General features: G+C 52.2%; 1 protein-coding gene across 2 annotated transcripts in view; it reads right to left on the reverse strand.

Moving 5' to 3' along the window:
• MDGA1 (MAM domain containing glycosylphosphatidylinositol anchor 1) overlaps positions 1 to 16,108 on the reverse strand; it is a 64,924-nt gene that overhangs the window by 19,098 nt on the left and 29,718 nt on the right. For both annotated transcript variants that reach the window (XR_015554123.1, XM_004424188.3), the window contains exons 2-9: positions 15,762 to 15,901; positions 10,964 to 11,138; positions 9,026 to 9,222; positions 8,086 to 8,218; positions 7,578 to 7,847; positions 5,053 to 5,382; positions 1,911 to 2,207; positions 778 to 1,062 (exon numbers count right to left, since the gene is read on the reverse strand). Coding sequence is in view for 1 of the 2 variants with exons in the window: in XM_004424188.3 (XP_004424245.1) it covers positions 778 to 1,062; positions 1,911 to 2,207; positions 5,053 to 5,382; positions 7,578 to 7,847; positions 8,086 to 8,218; positions 9,026 to 9,222; positions 10,964 to 11,138; positions 15,762 to 15,901 (1,827 nt within the window). In the remaining variant the exon portion in view is untranslated. The remainder of the gene's footprint in view (positions 1 to 777; positions 1,063 to 1,910; positions 2,208 to 5,052; positions 5,383 to 7,577; positions 7,848 to 8,085; positions 8,219 to 9,025; positions 9,223 to 10,963; positions 11,139 to 15,761; positions 15,902 to 16,108) is intronic.

A 16,108-nucleotide genomic window follows, 5' to 3' on the forward strand; every position in this document is an offset into this window, starting at 1 on the left:
GACATGAAGAGATGGGGCACGGAGGGGCCTGAACCTCTAGTGTGACAGCTCCGGAAATGTGTGCTGGCTGGCCCAGCATCACCCACGACGTTCCAGAGAAGCTGGCGAGGGGCGTGTTCTCTCGCCTAAGCTACAGCTCAGGCCCCTCACATTGGACACGCCGCCACGAGACGAGGGGATTCCCCATCTGCAGCCTCTGGGGCTGAGATGGGGCGGTGCCCAGGGCTTGAGCGGGCGGGTCTAAACCTGGCATGGGCGGGGCCGGAGGGGGCGAAGCAATTCCTGCCAAGGGACCAGCTGCAAGCGGAGATCTGGGATTGGACGAGGCTGAAAGGGGTGGAGCCAATGCCTAATGTAGGCGGGGCACAGGCGTGGTATGGGTGGGCTCTTAAAGGGAACGCCCCACACTTGGTGCTCGCGGGACTGGAGGGGAGAAGCCTGGCCTGGTGAAGGAGGAGCTTGAAAGGGGCGGGGCTGCAAGAGGCCAGGAAGGGGGCTGAGCTAAAAGGGGCGGGGCTTAGGACAGGTGTGGGCGGGCCTTGAAAGGGGAAGGCCTAGACCTGGAGTGGGCTTGAGTGGAGGGGACACGGCTGTAGGAGGAGGTCACAGTTGGACCCGGGAGGCATGGGCGGGTCTTGGAGAGGTAGGAGCCTACACTGGTGTAAGCGGGCTTGAAAGGGGCGGGGCCCAGGCCGGGAGTGGGCAGGGCCGGAGTTGGGGCGGAGCCTGGCCCCAGGTGGGCGTGGTTGGGTGGGGCTGGACTGAGGGGACGCTCACCCGAGACCTGGAAGAGGCAGGCCGCCGAGCCCACGTCGTTGGAGACGCTGCACTCGTAGCTGCCACTGCTGTCGCGGGTAACGGCGTCGAGGCGCAGCTCGGAGTGGTCAGGGGCCTCGGCGGGGACGGGGACTGCGGGCGGCGGAGGCAGCAGCTGCCCTTTGAAGCGCCACACGGCAGAGGCGATGCGCTGGGGGCTGCCTCGGAGCAGCGAGCAGCGCAGGAGCACGGGCCGACCCAACGCCTGGCGCACATCCTGGGAGCTGGGCTCCACCTCCGGCGGGACTGGGGGTGGGGGCGGCAGTCAGCAGGGCCTCTCCTCACTCAGTGGGGTCTGAGGAGCGGCCCCATGGGGGGCGACGCACTCGTCCCTACTCCCGCGCCCCCCAGCGTGGAAGGGTCTCAGGGCAGATACACACTCGCAACACACTCTTACAACAGCTACGCTTATCTCTCTCGGACCTGTAGATACCTACCCCCTCCAGCCACTCCCTCCAGCCATGCTTCCCAGACTGGGCCTCCACTCACGACTTAAATGGTTCCTACATCCCCCATGTAATGAAAGGCAGCATAATGTCGGGTTTAGAGCATGATCCCTGGAGCTAGATGGCTTAGGTTCAAATCCCAGCCCTGCCTCTAACCAGCTGTGAAACCTGACGCATGTTACTTAACCTCTCTGTGACTCGGTTTTCCTATTTGTAAAAACGGGGGAATAATAGACACTATTCACAGCGCTGTGGAGGGTTAAATGAGTTAGTGCATTGAAATGTTTTAGAACAGTGCTTGGCACGTGGTGAGTTAACTCTTATCATTATACTGTCAGACACGGTGTGTTCCCTTGAACGTCCTTCCTCCCTCAAATCCCCATTCCCACCTGTCAAAACCAGTTATTTCTTGGCTCACTGGGTCCCTGGGAATGAAGATGGGAGGACACTTGATGGTGGAAGTACGACAAGAGTCACAGACCTCCGTGTCTTAGAGCACGGGGGTGTCAAGGAGGATTTAGGGGTATCAGCAGTAGGTGGAGGCGTTTTGTTGGACTGGGGTAAATAAAGCGGTTAAGAGGGGCAGGCCAGCCTGGGAACCGGGAGGGGCAGCTGGGAAGGTAGTCCGGGTGGGGCGGTGGGACTCACACTGCACGTTCAGCTGCACCTGGGCCTCGCGGGGGCGCACGTTAAAGCCATTATAGCGAGCCGTCTGGCAGCGGTAGGTCCCACTCATGTCGCGGCTCACGCGCTCCAGCCGCAGCTTGCCGTCTGGGGTCTCCTCCAGGGGCAGCCCCGAGGGCAGCAGCGCAGCCTCCTTGTCCACGCGGGACCAGAGCACCGGCGGCCGCGGCTTGCCGCGCACCTCGCACTGCAGCTCGGCGGGCGAGCCCTCGCGCACGGTCACCACGGCCCTGCCCTTGGGCACGCTGATGGTGGGCGGCACTGCAGGGGGAGGAGAGAAAAGGGAGGGAGAAGCGGGGTTAGAGCTCCCCCCCTCTCCACCTCTGCTCTGGGGCTTCTGTCTCTCTCCCCCTAGTGCAAGCCTCCCTTCCCCATCCCAGACATCCTGCAGACCCCTCAGTACCTCCAAAGCAGAACTCACCCAATCCTCTCCTGGGTCTCTACTTCAGGGTCTCCCAACTCAGACAGAGAGCCGAAGTCGTGCTGGCCTATTCCTTCTTTCCTCTTAGCCCCACTTTATTAAGTATTGGGGATTCCACCTTTGAAACAGTTTGGCAAAGTATCTCCTCTCTCAATCCCCTCTCTCCTGCCCACTGGCCCTGCTCTAGTTAAAGCCTCCATCTTCTGTTTCCTGGAGTGTTATCACAGACCACCAGTCTGTCCCCCAACATCCTTACCCTTTCTTCCAAAGTAATAGAATATCTGGGTTTTAGCCGGGCACACAGCCAGAACAAAGACTATGTCTCCCAGGGTGCCTTATGGCTAGCTGTGGCCATATGACTAAATTCTGGCCAATGGGATGTGTGGGGAAACAAGGGTTTTTAAAAGGAGAGGTGTGCCCCTCTTCCTCCTTCCTGCAGGCTGCAGTTGGAACCACCAGGGTGGGCGTAGGTCTCATGCCGAGGATGGAGTTACTGGACTAGCAAGACAAGATGGAGCCTGGGGCCCTGAGGACTTGGTAGAGCAGAGCCACCATTCCCGCCTGGACTGCTCACTCACATGACGAAGAAATACACATCTAGCTTGTTTAAGCCACTAGTATGTAGGGATTTTCTGTTATTCACAGCCAGACTTAATCCAACTCAACACATCGTCCAAATGGAGGGTCTTTTAAAGATTTCCATGGGTCCCATCCCACATCACATCAAAGAAATTAAAATGTCCTACATTAAATATAAATTGTCAATAACTCTACGAGGCATGCTGAGGTCCAGTTATCTAGTTACCATAATTTATACTCTGTAGACACTTACACATTTATTGGCTTTCATTTTGCAGTCTTCTCTTTGTATTTTGGAGCCAATTAACTTATTTTTCCAGGTCTAAACCATTTCCAGAGGCCCGTAAAAAGCTTCCATTCCCTAGGCATTCAAGGCTACGAGCCAAATGTAGGAAATGGCCCTGTGCCCCATTGATTTCCCTGTTTCTGAAACATCCCAGCTCCCAACCCTTCTGCACCTGCACTGCTAAAGTGTCCCCTGTTTTGAGGCTGCACTGCCCTCAGGTTAAAGCTCAAACTCCTTGGCTCTGCAGACAAGGCCCTCGTGCTCCAGCCTCTGCCACACCCAGCCTCATCTTCCCTCTCCCATCCTGTGTCCCAACTGTGGGATTCACTTGTAAGGAACACACTCCCTGGACACACCAAGTCTCATACACCTTGTAGGCTCGCCGTCTCTTCTCTCCTTCTGTCTCCCCCCACCTAGCAAATGCTCACACGGAGCACGGCTCCTCTGAGGAGCCTTCCCTGGCGTCCCCACGCAGCCTGCTGCTCCTTCTCTCGTGTCCCCAGGATGCTCTGCAGACCCCGCCTTTAGCTCCTGTGTCCTACTTCTAAGGTCTGCCCTTCCATTTCCTGCCGTATCCCACCCCTTCCCCAACAGGTCTGTGTAGGCAGGGAGCTCTGAGCATGGGGCTGTGGCGTTCGTGTCTAGGTCCCCAGCTCCTCGCCCAGGGCCTGGCACACAGCGATTTGCAAAACGGATTTGTGGAGTCTGGAGGCCTGGTCCACGCCCAAAGCTCAGCTCAGGTCGGTCTCCTTCTGGAAGGCTTTCCTGACCCCTCCAGCTTCACCTGGTCTCTCCCTGTGCAGACGTCAGGATGGGAGGGGCCTCCAAGGCCATCTGGTTCAATCTCTCACAGAGGGGAAACTGAGGCCTGGAGGGTTGAAGAGGCTTAGCCAAAGTCAGCCAACTCCTCAGTGCAAGGGGTGGGGCTGGAGATGAGATTCTAGGGACCCTCTCCAAAGTCATCCGCCCCAATCTCCTGCCATTCTCCAAGTATAAACCCTTCAGTGGTGGCTGAGAGCAAGCTCTGAAGTCAGACTGCCTGGGTTCGAATCCCAGCTCCCCCACTTATTCGTGTGTTACTTTAGGTAAGTTTCTTAAACCGTAAGCTAAACTCTGAGCCTAAGTTTCTTCATCTCTAAAAACTGAAGATAAACCATCTACCCCATAAGGTAAATCATGAAGGCAAATGAGATAAACAAAAAACCATCAGAACACATAGTAAACACTCAATAAATGTTAGCCATTATTATTTCATTATTGTTACTTATTGTTATTGGAATAAAGACCCAAATCCCCTGCATAATCTGGCCCCTGTGACCTCTCCACTCTCATCTCACTCCATCCTCCCAACCACACTCTCCTTCCTTCAGTTCTCCAAATGGCCCTGCACTTTCCTGCCTCAGTGCCTTTGTGCATGCTGATTCCTTGGCCTGCCTTTCTCTTCCACCCTCCCTTGCTCTCCTTTGCCTAGTAAAATCCTGCCCCTCCGTCTGATTGCAGATCCAACGTTCTATCTTAGGAAACTCTATCCCGACTCTCATGTATCACAGATTGCAGTGATATATTTATTTGTGAAACTCTCTGGAAAATGTTTGCCTTCCTACTTGGTTCAATGAGGGCAGAGCCTATTTTGCCCACCACTCTACTCCAGTGCCTAGCACAGTGCCTGGTATATAACAGGTGCTCAATAAATGTGTATGGCATGAACAAATGGTGTTGTCCTCACTCTGGCTTCCCTTTCCCTAGCTGCTGCCCGCACCTCCCCTCTGTGGGCCTCTCCAGCTCCCTCACACCTCCCCAATCCCCCTCCAGCTGCCCACCTGTCTCAGAGGAGATGTTGACCTCGACGCTCAGGTCAGGCACTGGTGCCCCTGGGAAGGACGCCACACACAGGTAGGTGCCATAGTCGCTGAAATGCAGGTCAATGAGCTCTAGGCTGCTCGTGACGGCGGGCAACTCAGGGTCGTTTCTGGTCACCAGCAGCCTCTTGGACATGCGTGCTGGCTTGCCATTCTTGAACCACTGGTAGGTCACCTTCTCCTGGGGCACTGCATCCACATGGCACGACAGCTTCAGGTCCTGGCCCAGCTGTATGTTCTCACTCTCTTTGATCACATCTGGGGTGATCTGGAACGTGGCGTTCTTCATGGCTATGGGTGGATGGGGAGGGAAGGGTGGCTGGGGCTGGCCCAAAGCCAGGGGCCTATGTCTCACTCCCATCCAGATCCAGCTTCTCCCCTCGAACTGGCCCTCCTGGAGGTTGGGGGCTACAACTCCCCACCCCACCCCCAGGAAAACCATGACTTTGCTTGGAAATTGTTCTGCTTGCTCAGATGCCTTTTTTTTTTTTTTTCAGTTTTATTGAGAAATAATTGACATACAGATGTTTTTTTAAAAGTTCAAAGAAGCTTGCTGTAGAAAAGTGGGTTTAGTAATCCTTATAGCCACTGTTGACTGAAGATACACTCTGTGAGAGGCACTGTTCTAATTTACACAGGTCACTCATTTAACCCATCCCACAGCTTTGAGTGGGCACTTTATCGTTCCCATTTTACAAAGGAGGGAACTGAGGCTCAGACAGTTTAAGTAACTTGCCCAAAGGAGTAGCCAACCTCGAATTCAGACTCAGAGCCCACACTCTTAACCACTACACTGCTTTATCTTTATTCTTGTTTTAAACTTTGAATTTGCAAAATACAAATTTCGGAAGGATGCACCAGAATGTAATAGTGCTTCTATCTAGAGAATGGGGCTGAGGGTAATTAGGGGAAAATTTTAATTTGCACATTTTACCCTTTTGTGCTGTTTGGCTCTTTGCAACAAGTTTGTGCAATTTTTATAATAAAAGCCGAATACAATCATTTTACATCCAATTACATAAAAACACAAGAGTTTAGAAAGAAAAGGGTCTGGCCTCTTTAAAAGTCTGAATATTGTCTGACGTAAGCCAAGACTTAGATAGAATTCTTAATATTTTGTACTAATTGGACAGGACCCTAGTACCACAGCCATAAACCAGGACTGGGCTGAGCAAAGCAGGCTGTATGTCACCCTAAGAGGTGACCATAAGTATTTGATGTAAATTGCGATCTCATCAACCCAGGTTTTACAGGCCAAATGAAATCAAGTGGAGAAGAATCACCTTCTGATGGGAAAAGTACCATCAAAGGAAAAAGTAGTCATCAGATACAACAATCTGGCTGCTGTCTTTCTGGCTCTGATTAAGTAAAAAGTCATAGAGACCTAGCTTCCTTTGTGAGAAGAGCCAGAGAGAGATGGTCGGTGAGAAATGAACAAAAAAGAGAGTCCATTTCATCAGAAGACTCTCAATTGAATTTGACAGAAGCTGTACTTTACTTTCAAGTGCTAAAGAGCTGGAAACAAGCCTGGATCTTTAAAAAATAAACAAACAGGGGCCAGCCCGGTGGCGTAGTGGTTAGTTTGTGCACTCCACTTCGGCGGCCTAGGGTTCGCTGGTTCGGATCCCAGGCGCTGACCTATGTACTGCTCATTAAGCCATGCTGTGGCAGCATCCCATACGCAAAACAGAGGAGGATGGGCACAGATGTTGGCTCAGGGCTAATTTTCCTCAGCGAAAAGAGGAAGATTGACAATGGATGTTAGCTTAGCGCCAATGTTCCTCACCAAAAAAATATACAAATAAATAAATAAACAAACAACCGAAAGCTGCACAAGCAGAAGAATTTAAAGTTTCCTCTTTAAAGCAGAGGAGCAAAGTCAAGATCATACTGAGCAGCTAATGGTAACAAGTGAGGCTGAGGTTTAGTAAGGAAAAAGGAAAGTGTTTGTACTTCTTTAATCGGATTCCAAGTTTTCTATCATTTTTACACTTAGTAATTATCTTCAGACTCCCTGAAATGCTTTGCTAATAAAGATTTACTTATGAGGTACATGGAAATGTGTGTTATTTTCACTTTAATTCCGTTAATCACTTAGAAATCATTGTACAGGAAGAAAGCCAGGAAATGTCTCTTGAAGACTGGAATGTAACACATTTAGCTTTTTGCAACCTCAGTTTCCTAATCTAAAAAAAAAAAAAAATGTAGGTAATCAACACCAGCCCTTCCTACTTCTTGGATTGTTGAGGTTATATCTGGAAATGTAGGTTATAAATTGGAAATAACTTTATACAAATTTTAGTTCCGCCATCTGCTGGCAGACACCTGAATTGCAGGGAAATCAAAGTACCTGAACATGCCTCGTCAGCATGTCTCACCTACCAAAAGGAAGCCCAGTGCCCTTTTCCCATTTCATTGGTAGTTCCTGGAGGACAGGGACCCTGTCTGCCTTCCAAGTTCCCTCCCACCCCTCTGGAGGCACATACATCGCACCAGCAGGTTGACGGTCTTCTTGGCAGGGTTGCCCACATTGTTGGTGGCTGTGCAGTTGTAGTAGCCAGAGTCGCGGGCCTGCACTGAAGGGATGCTGAGGGTGCCACCCTGGGCCAGAGCACCCAGGGGCAGTGGGCCTGGCCCATGGGACCACTGCAGCTGGGGTAGGGGATCACCGCCTGTCAGCAGACACTGCACCGTCACATTCTCCCCAGGGTTCACCACCAAAGTTTCGTTCACAGACAGCTTCAGGGCTGGTGGTGCTAAGAGGACAAGGAGGTGGGGTCTTAGGGGACTGTGAGGCAGGGCTGGATGTAGGGGAAATGGGGTCCGGGAAGGACTAGGGGGAGAAGGGAGGGGACAAGGCAGGGAGCAGGCGGAGGGGAGGAGGGGACGCACTATCGGTGATGTGCCTAGAGTCCTGTGTGGGGTGGGGTAGTGCCGCCTGGTCGGGGAGTCAGCCCAGGCGGGCAAGGGGTGTGGGCGGGGAAGTGCCTGTACCCGTGGTGTTGGTGAGCCGGAAGGTGATAGCCTTGTCCGGGATGCCACACACATTGCGTACAGACACCTGGCAGGTGTAGCTGGCATAGTCCTGGGGCCGCAGGTTCTTCAGCTTCAGGACCTTGGTCTCCCCCTAGGCAGCAGTGGACCACTGGAGTGAGGGGCCTGCTTGGGTCTCCAGGGGACCCACACACACTCACCCAGCACCAGGCTAAAGCAAATTCCTATTTTAATTCCTATCTCTCCCCACCTCCATACCACTTATCCCCAGGGACCCTGAGTCTGGGGTGGATGCTGTACTCTCCATCCCCTAGGCTTCTCTGGGTCTGAGGCTGTCCTGGTGCACACTGGCCAGGACCAGGCCTCAGTTTCCCCACTCTGGGAAATGGAGGGTAAGGAGAGAATCCTGCTGTCTTACAACCCAGACAAACATGGGGCTGGCCCACAGGCCATGGCCACATGTGGAGCTCTGACAGCCACCTAGGATAGCCACCTCTGAAAGCCCTCCCTGGCAGGATGGCTTCATCACCGTGTCCTGGGACTATAGGGCACCCAGGGGAAGTAGAGTCATCTCTCTGCCCCCAACTCCTGCCATGCCTCCCCCTGGGTTCCCAATACTCTGCCAGCCAGCAGCGGGCAGGGATAACGTGCCTGCCCCTAGGGGGTGCCTTTCCTAACTAGCAATGTTCCTGGAGGACGTGCTGTCTTGGGGACTCTCCTGTCCTCACCATTGCTCCCTGACCTTTCTGTCCCGACTTCACCTTCCCCAGGTGTGCAATTAGAACACACATTTCTGAAGTCAGAACGGAATTGTTGGAGTCAGGGCAGTCCCTGGAACCCCAGGTTGTGAGGCCTCTGTCCCCACGCCCCCCTCCCTTGTTGGGTGCAGGAGGAAGAGTGCAGCCATGAGGTGGCCAGGCCAGCTGCTGCCCATCCTGACCTGGGTGTAGAGGGGTTCATAGATGTCCACCCCATTGTCCTGGCTGTGGGACAGGGTGTCAGAGCCCCTCTTCCAGATGAAGCGGGCTGGCGGGTTGGAGTTGACAGTACAGCGCAGGAACACCGTCTTCTCCTGGTAGAAGTTGCCTCGGACATCGCTCACCGTCTGGTGCACCGTCAGCACCGGCTCGTCCAGGTCTGCAAGGGCACAGCCCCAATGGATCAGGGCTGAGTGACCCCAAGGTGGGGGGCCTGGGCTCCCGGCAGCCCCCAGGGAAAGTTAAGCCACCCTGAGGGATGCTTCCAGAGAGCCAGATGCTCTCCCAGCCCTGAAGTTTGACCAACCCATTAGAGGCAGGGGACTGGGCTTGAAGGCTTGAAGCAGGGGACTGGACTTGATGGCTTCCCAGCTGTCCCTCCCCAGGGACCCGCATGGGGGGTGTCTATCTTCACCCTCCTTTCATGGGACAGAGGAAACAACTGCAGACTGGCAGTCAGGAAACCCTGGCTCAAATCCCAGGTTAGCTGTGAATTTGTGGTGTGACCCGCCTAAGTCCCTTCTCTCTCTGGGGCTGTTTCATCACTGGTAAATTGGAATAGATTGGTGGTTCCCGCCCCTGTTTGCACAACAGAATCACATGGAGATTTTCTTTTTAATACTGATGCCTGGTAGAGCTCACTGACGGTGTCAGAAGAGTGATCGCCTCCAAGGAGGTTATTGACTGGGAGGGGGCATGAGGGCACTTTCTGGGGTCCCGGAAATGCCCTTGAACTGGATGGTGTTTACACGTGCACATACATATGCAAGAAGTCACTGAGTGTACATTTAAGATTAGTACACTCTGTTGGATGTAGGTTAATCCTCAATAAAAAAAGTTTAAGAAAAAAATCCCCATGTCGGGGGCCAACTTCCAATCAATTACATCAGAATCTCTGGAGGTGCGACCCAGGCATCAGTATTCTTTTTTAAAGATCCCCTAGACATTCCAATGTGCAGCCAGGGTTGTGAACCAAAGGCACCAACAATGCACATTCTAACATCCTACAACGGACGTTCCAACATCCCATTATTCTGTCCTTCCAAAGCTCACTCGGATAGAAGTCAATCCAAGACCATGGGTACAGGTGGGGCATTGGTGAAGCTCAGGCCATGCCCGCCAGCCCCTTCCAGCACCAATAACTCTAAAATGACCCTCAGCCCCAGAGTTTGGCAGGCCCTGGGTGGCTGATGGTGGACAGAAGAGAGGGTCTGGGTTCCATCGCTCACCATTCTATCGGGTCTCACGTAGGGGGCATGCAGCATATTTAACAGTTCATTGTAGATATTAAGGTGGCGCCAGACAGGCCCCTGGGCCTGGCCCCACAGCTTCTGGGTACCTAGGTCAGCCTAGATGGGCACAGAGCAGGGTGGCAAGCAGGGAAATAACCTCTTGGGGTTCAGGGCATAGTCATGGAGGGCAGGTAGGGACTGGGGGCTTCCCACTCAACCAGCAGCAAGGACTGAGGGTGCTTGGTCCTGCAGGTGGTAGGGAAGGGACGTTTCAGAGCTGCCCCTGCGACAAAAGCAGAGACATGAGGAACTGTGGGAAGAGCGCTGGACCAGAGCCAAGAGACCTATATGGGTGAGCAAGTCACAGCGCTGGGTACCTCGGTTTCTTCATCTGTGGAATGGGTATAACCCAACCCGTCCTGCCCTCCCTGACCACCTTACAGGGATGTTGCCAGGTCCATGCGGGATTACAGATGGGAATGTGTGAATGGCATCGGGTGGTACACACCGGAGGAACATCAGACTTGCCTGTCTAGTTCCGAAGAGAGGTCTCTACTGTTTTCCCCCAAAGAGGTGTTGCTTTTCCACCACCCCCCCCCCACACACACACACACTCTTCTTCCCATCCCGAGCCCCCACGGGGGCCGCCCCGGGAGAGCACCGACTCACACTGCACGTCCACGCGGATGGACTTGATGGCGGGCACGCCCACGCCGTTCTCGGCCTTGCAGTAGTAGCGGCCGCCCTGCGTGCGCGCGATGCGCTCGATGCGCAGCGTCTCGTTGAACACCGACGTCTCCTGGAACTTGTCAGACGCGCTGCCTGCTGTCTTGGTCCACCGCACCTGGGCCGGCCGGGCGGGTCGGAGTCAGACACGGCAGAGGGTAGGGGCCTCAGGGCTGAAGGCCCTGCAACTGCCCCTCCCCTCCTGCCCCCATAGTTTTTCGCGAGCGCACGTGGGGCATACACAGGCCTAGGAAACTAACCCAAACAGACTCGTGGGAATGCATGGATGGGGTAGGACACCTCAATGAAAGAGCCTGGGGAATCTGGGGTCAGATGGCGGCTTTAAATAAGGCAGTATAGTGCAATGGTTAGGAGCATGGATTTGCAGTCGAGTTACCCAGCCTCTCCTGCCTTCCTTTCCTCCTCCGTAAACTAGATATTACCCCCCTCCTAAGGCTACTGGGAGGATTAAATGCGTATATACTTAGTGCCTGGAAGATTATGAATTTGAGAACATTGTTCTGTTATTCCACTTACTAGCTTAGTGGCCCTGGGTGGGTTACTCATCTCTCAGCTTCAGATTTCTCATCTGTAAAAGAGGTCTACATGGTAGCCAGCCTCCTGGTATTCACACCTTTCTGTAGTCCCCTTCCACTTTGTACCAGGGATGGTCTGTAACCAATGCAGTATGGTGGGAGTGATGGTTTGTCACTTTCAACATCAAGTTATAAAAGACTGTGATTTCCATCTTGGTTACTTTCTTGTATCGCTCGCTCTGAAGAAAGCCAGCTGTCATGTCACGAGCAGCCCTATGGAGAGGCCCACAGAGGAGGAAGGGAAGCCTCAGGTCCACAGCCACAGGAGTTAGCTTGGAAGTGGATCCTCCATACCCAGTCAGTTCTAAATGACTGCAGTCTGATGAGAGACCCTGAGTCAGAACCCGCCAGCTGCTCCCAGATTCCTGACCCACCAGAACTGTGAGACAATAAGCGTTCACTGTTTTAAGCCTCTAAGTTTTGGGGCATTTGATATGCAGCACTAGATAACTCTAACTATTATACAGCATAATACCCACTTTGCAGAGTCACCGTGAGGTTTGGTAACAAAGTATGCAAAGCACCTAAGTGTGGCTCCTGGGATATGTTAGTCACTCAGCAAACTTCTATTATTATTAACATTGCCTTAGATTATGGGAAGCTATCAAGGATCACACCAGAAACTGGCGCTACTGCTCAAAGTACCAGAGGTTTAAGAAAAACAGATCAGCTCCAGATTTTTAAGTCAAAAATTTTGGAGGATGGGGTAGGGAAGCTTCCATCTTACTGTTGGGGAGGATTGCTTATTACTGAGACAGGACAAGGCCCCTGATCCTGGTGGCTAGGTCAGGCCATAGGCCATAGAGACAACAAGGCTGGCGAGAAGGGGGTGAAAGGGCAACCTTCTCATGCAGGGAGGGGCCACTGCAGGCCTTACTGTTACTCATTTTCATCCCCTCCCCACCCTCAACTCTACCCTCATGAAGTTAGAGATTACAAAACTTGGGGAAGGCTACAGGCAGTTTCAGGCAATTCATACTTAAATCAGAGGGTGCTCTGGACAGAGAACAAGGCCAAGGAAATATTTTCTCATTTTGTACTTGACATTTTGCAGTTTTACCATGATTTATCTAGATGGGGTTTATTTACAAACTGCTTAGGACTTGGTTTGTTTTATCCATCTAAGGGTTCGTACCTTTCTTCAATTCTACAAAATTCTCAGCCTTTATCTCTTTAAATATTGCCTCCTCTCAGTTTTCTCTAGTCTGTCCTTCTAGAATGCCTGAGTTTATGTTGTAGCTTCTCATTCTATCCTCCACATCTCCCAACTTTCTTTCCACATTTTCCATCTCTATCTTCTCCAGACTGTATTGTGGCTGATTTCCTCAGACCTATCATCCAATTCACTAATTTTCTCTTTAGCTATCTCTAGCGTATTGAGGCCAAATTTTTCGAAAGACTATATTATTTTTATTTCTAAGATTTGTATTTGCTTTTTTCCATACCTGACTGATCAGGTTGTATAATCTCCTGTCTTGTGGATTCTATTCCTTCCATTACGTTTTTAACATTTTAAATATATTTATTTTAAAGATCCTTTCAGGATTGCTCTATTATGTCTGTTTCCTCAGACGTAAAATTTCAATTATTTGGGTCTATGGACTGGCTCTCCTGGCACTGTATTTTTAAATGTGTTTTAAAATTCTACTCCACAGGCCTGTATTCAGTGGGAATTATCTTCCATAGAAGTCCTGCTTGGCCCTAACAAGCCTATCTGTGGTGTAGCTTTATGGTTGCCTATGCCCAAGATGCATGGGTTCACAGGTTCCAACCAGTTTTTACATTAGTTTCTCGGCTTAGGGTTTCCTCACCACTTGGATAGTGCAAAACACAGACAGGCTTAGGGTTATGCTCACTCAGGTGACTCTGTTTGTACCCACACTATGAAGCAGAGTCAGCTCTCTGCTGTGACTCTGGGCTGTGGGACCTTCTGGTCCCCATTAAGGGATGGTGCCACCCTTGTCAAGCATCCAGCTCTAGGTAGAGTCCAGTTCCAGCTCCCAGCCATACATGGACTTGGGGCCTCAACTCATACCCCCTATGTATGAGTATTAATACTACTAACCCTGACATGAGTGTACAGTCCACGTCTCTCCAAGAACCAGATTCTTCTACTTCTGCTCACGGCCATCACTAGAGATGCCATCTTCATTTTGACCCTCGAGATTCCCTTTCTCTTGCTATTTGTTTGGAGAGGGGAAGTCCATGCCCACGCAGCCCTCTGTCCCGACCACAAAGTAGGCCATGAGATGCTACTTCCCTGCTCCCCAACTAGACTGGATGCTCCATGACAACGGGAACTGTAGCTGTATGTTCAGGACCCATCACAGTGCTTGGCACACAGCAAATGCTCAATAAATATTTGTTGTAATGAAATGAGCAAAAAAGGAGGTAGACGGCACTTCAGGAGAGGTGAGCAGCAGTGGCTGAAGCAGGAATGAACAGGGTATACCTGGGCAAATTCCACTGAAGTACAGCATGTGAGGAGGACGGCAGTGGGAGATCAGGTGGGAAAGGTAGATGGGGCCAGGAGATCTTCAGTTCCACCCCTAGGAGCTTGAACTGGGTCTGGTAGGTAATGGGGAACCATCGAAAGTTTCTGAGCGGGGGAGTGATATGATGTAGCCGGTTTGAGGATGATGATTCCGGGAGCAGGGTACAGGAATGGATCGGAGGGGGAGATGTGGGAGAATGGGAGGCCAGTTAGATCTACTGCAGTGGTCCCAGAGGTAGGACTGAAGGTCTGACCTAGACGGGTAATGAGGAATAGAAAGAGAAGATCCATGCAAGAGACATAAAAGAAAGGCCTCAGAGGCTGGCTAGAAGTGGGGAAGAGATGGGACATAGTCAAATAGGAGCCCAAAGGTTTGAGCTTGGGTAGCAGGAAGAACAATGGAACCACGGATGGAAATAGAAAAATGGGTGCGTGTACACATAGCCACAGCCCCAAATGACTCATACATGCGATGCTCAAGGGGACACACACTTGGCCAGTGCAGCCTTAGGGAGAGATGGCCCAGCTGCCTCCCTGGCGTTAGGGAGGACCATTCTAATAGTCACATCTGATACAAACGCCAACCTGAAGACTGGCAGCATTGTTTTCCCTTCTAAACAAGCCTTTGAGAAGCAGCAAGTGGTGATAATAGTTTCAGGTTGAAAGAGTCTTTAGAGGTTTCCTTGTCCATCTGCTTGTCTCACGGCCAAACCTATTAAAGCTGTCCCTGTTCCCAAAATTATCCCCGGAAAAGAGATTTCACATTTCACTGTCTTTCCTAGGAACCAATCGAAACCTTTTCTGCTGTTCTTAAAGGTCACAGCAGCTCACCAGCAAATTCCAGCCACCCCTGTGGCCCACCTCCTCCTGCCTCGTCCCCTCAGCTCTCAGTGATAACCGCCAAGATTTCCTGCCTGAACCATACACTTGGTCTGGGACCAAAGTCACCTGGCCCTTCCAGAGACTCATCTTCTGTTGCTTTCTAATTGCTTTGAGTCTTTTAACCTCGGGAGTGTGGGGCTTGCCTACCTGAAGCCTCCTGAGGTAGAGATTGTACTAGATTTTCTTGGTAACTCCTGGAGCCCCAACCAAAGACGGATACACTGGGAGGAAGCGTGCTGAGCTACAGAGAACACTGGTCCTGCATTCAAATTCTGCTTCCACCCTCAGAGCTGTGTGACCTTGGGAGTTCACCCAACCTTCCTGAGCCTCAATTTCCTCAGCTGTAAAATGGAGGCCCTAATGCCTTCCTCCCAGCAGGGCTGTGAGGATCCAAAGAGAAAACATTGGAGAAAATACCCAGCATAGTGCATGGCACACGGTCCACCCTCAGACGGTGGTCGAAGGTGCATCTGAGGGAGTGTCTGCTCAACAGATACATGGAATGGAGTGGAATTGAACAACCGATGTTCAGTTTTTCCCCTCAGCCGCCAATGTTTTCAGGTGAATAAGCCCACAGCCTCCAGCCCTTCCCCACCGAGTTCATTTTCCAGCTCTTCCCCCAGCCCGGGTCTCCTGTCTTCTGTTTACTTGCCGCTGTCCACCCCTTGTCCCAGCTCCTGCTGCCTCTTCTCAAGCTCCAATCCCAGAGTAGGACAGGGAGTGAGGGGGAAAGGCAGGAGGGGCCCACGCAAGGCCAGGTGGGGCTTACCTGGGGCCGAGGGTGCCCGGTGACAAGGCACTGCAGCACGAGGATGTCCCCCTCCCGGATGGTGTAGACACGTTCGCTGATGTTGTCCTCCTTCACAACGCACGCCTGGCCTGCATGTACGATCTGAGCCTGGGCTGGAGCTGCGGGAGAGGGGGAGATTTAGACAAGAAGCATCAAGGCCAGAGCGGGCCGCAGGCTCCCTCCTGAGTGTGTGGGGCAGGGGTCAGCCAGACCCCTGGAATGGCTGCGCAGGCCATTCCTCAGAGGCTGACCCCTTGAGCTCAGGAAAGAATCATCCCAGGGCCCCACGCCAGAGCGGAAGGGTCAGGGACCCAGGAAAGGGGCAG

This window comes from Ceratotherium simum, chromosome 13 (assembly GCF_057802395.1).
Source record: "Ceratotherium simum simum isolate JZ-2026a chromosome 13, ASM5780239v1, whole genome shotgun sequence".
In the NCBI taxonomy this organism is placed as follows: domain Eukaryota; kingdom Metazoa; phylum Chordata; class Mammalia; order Perissodactyla; family Rhinocerotidae; genus Ceratotherium; species Ceratotherium simum.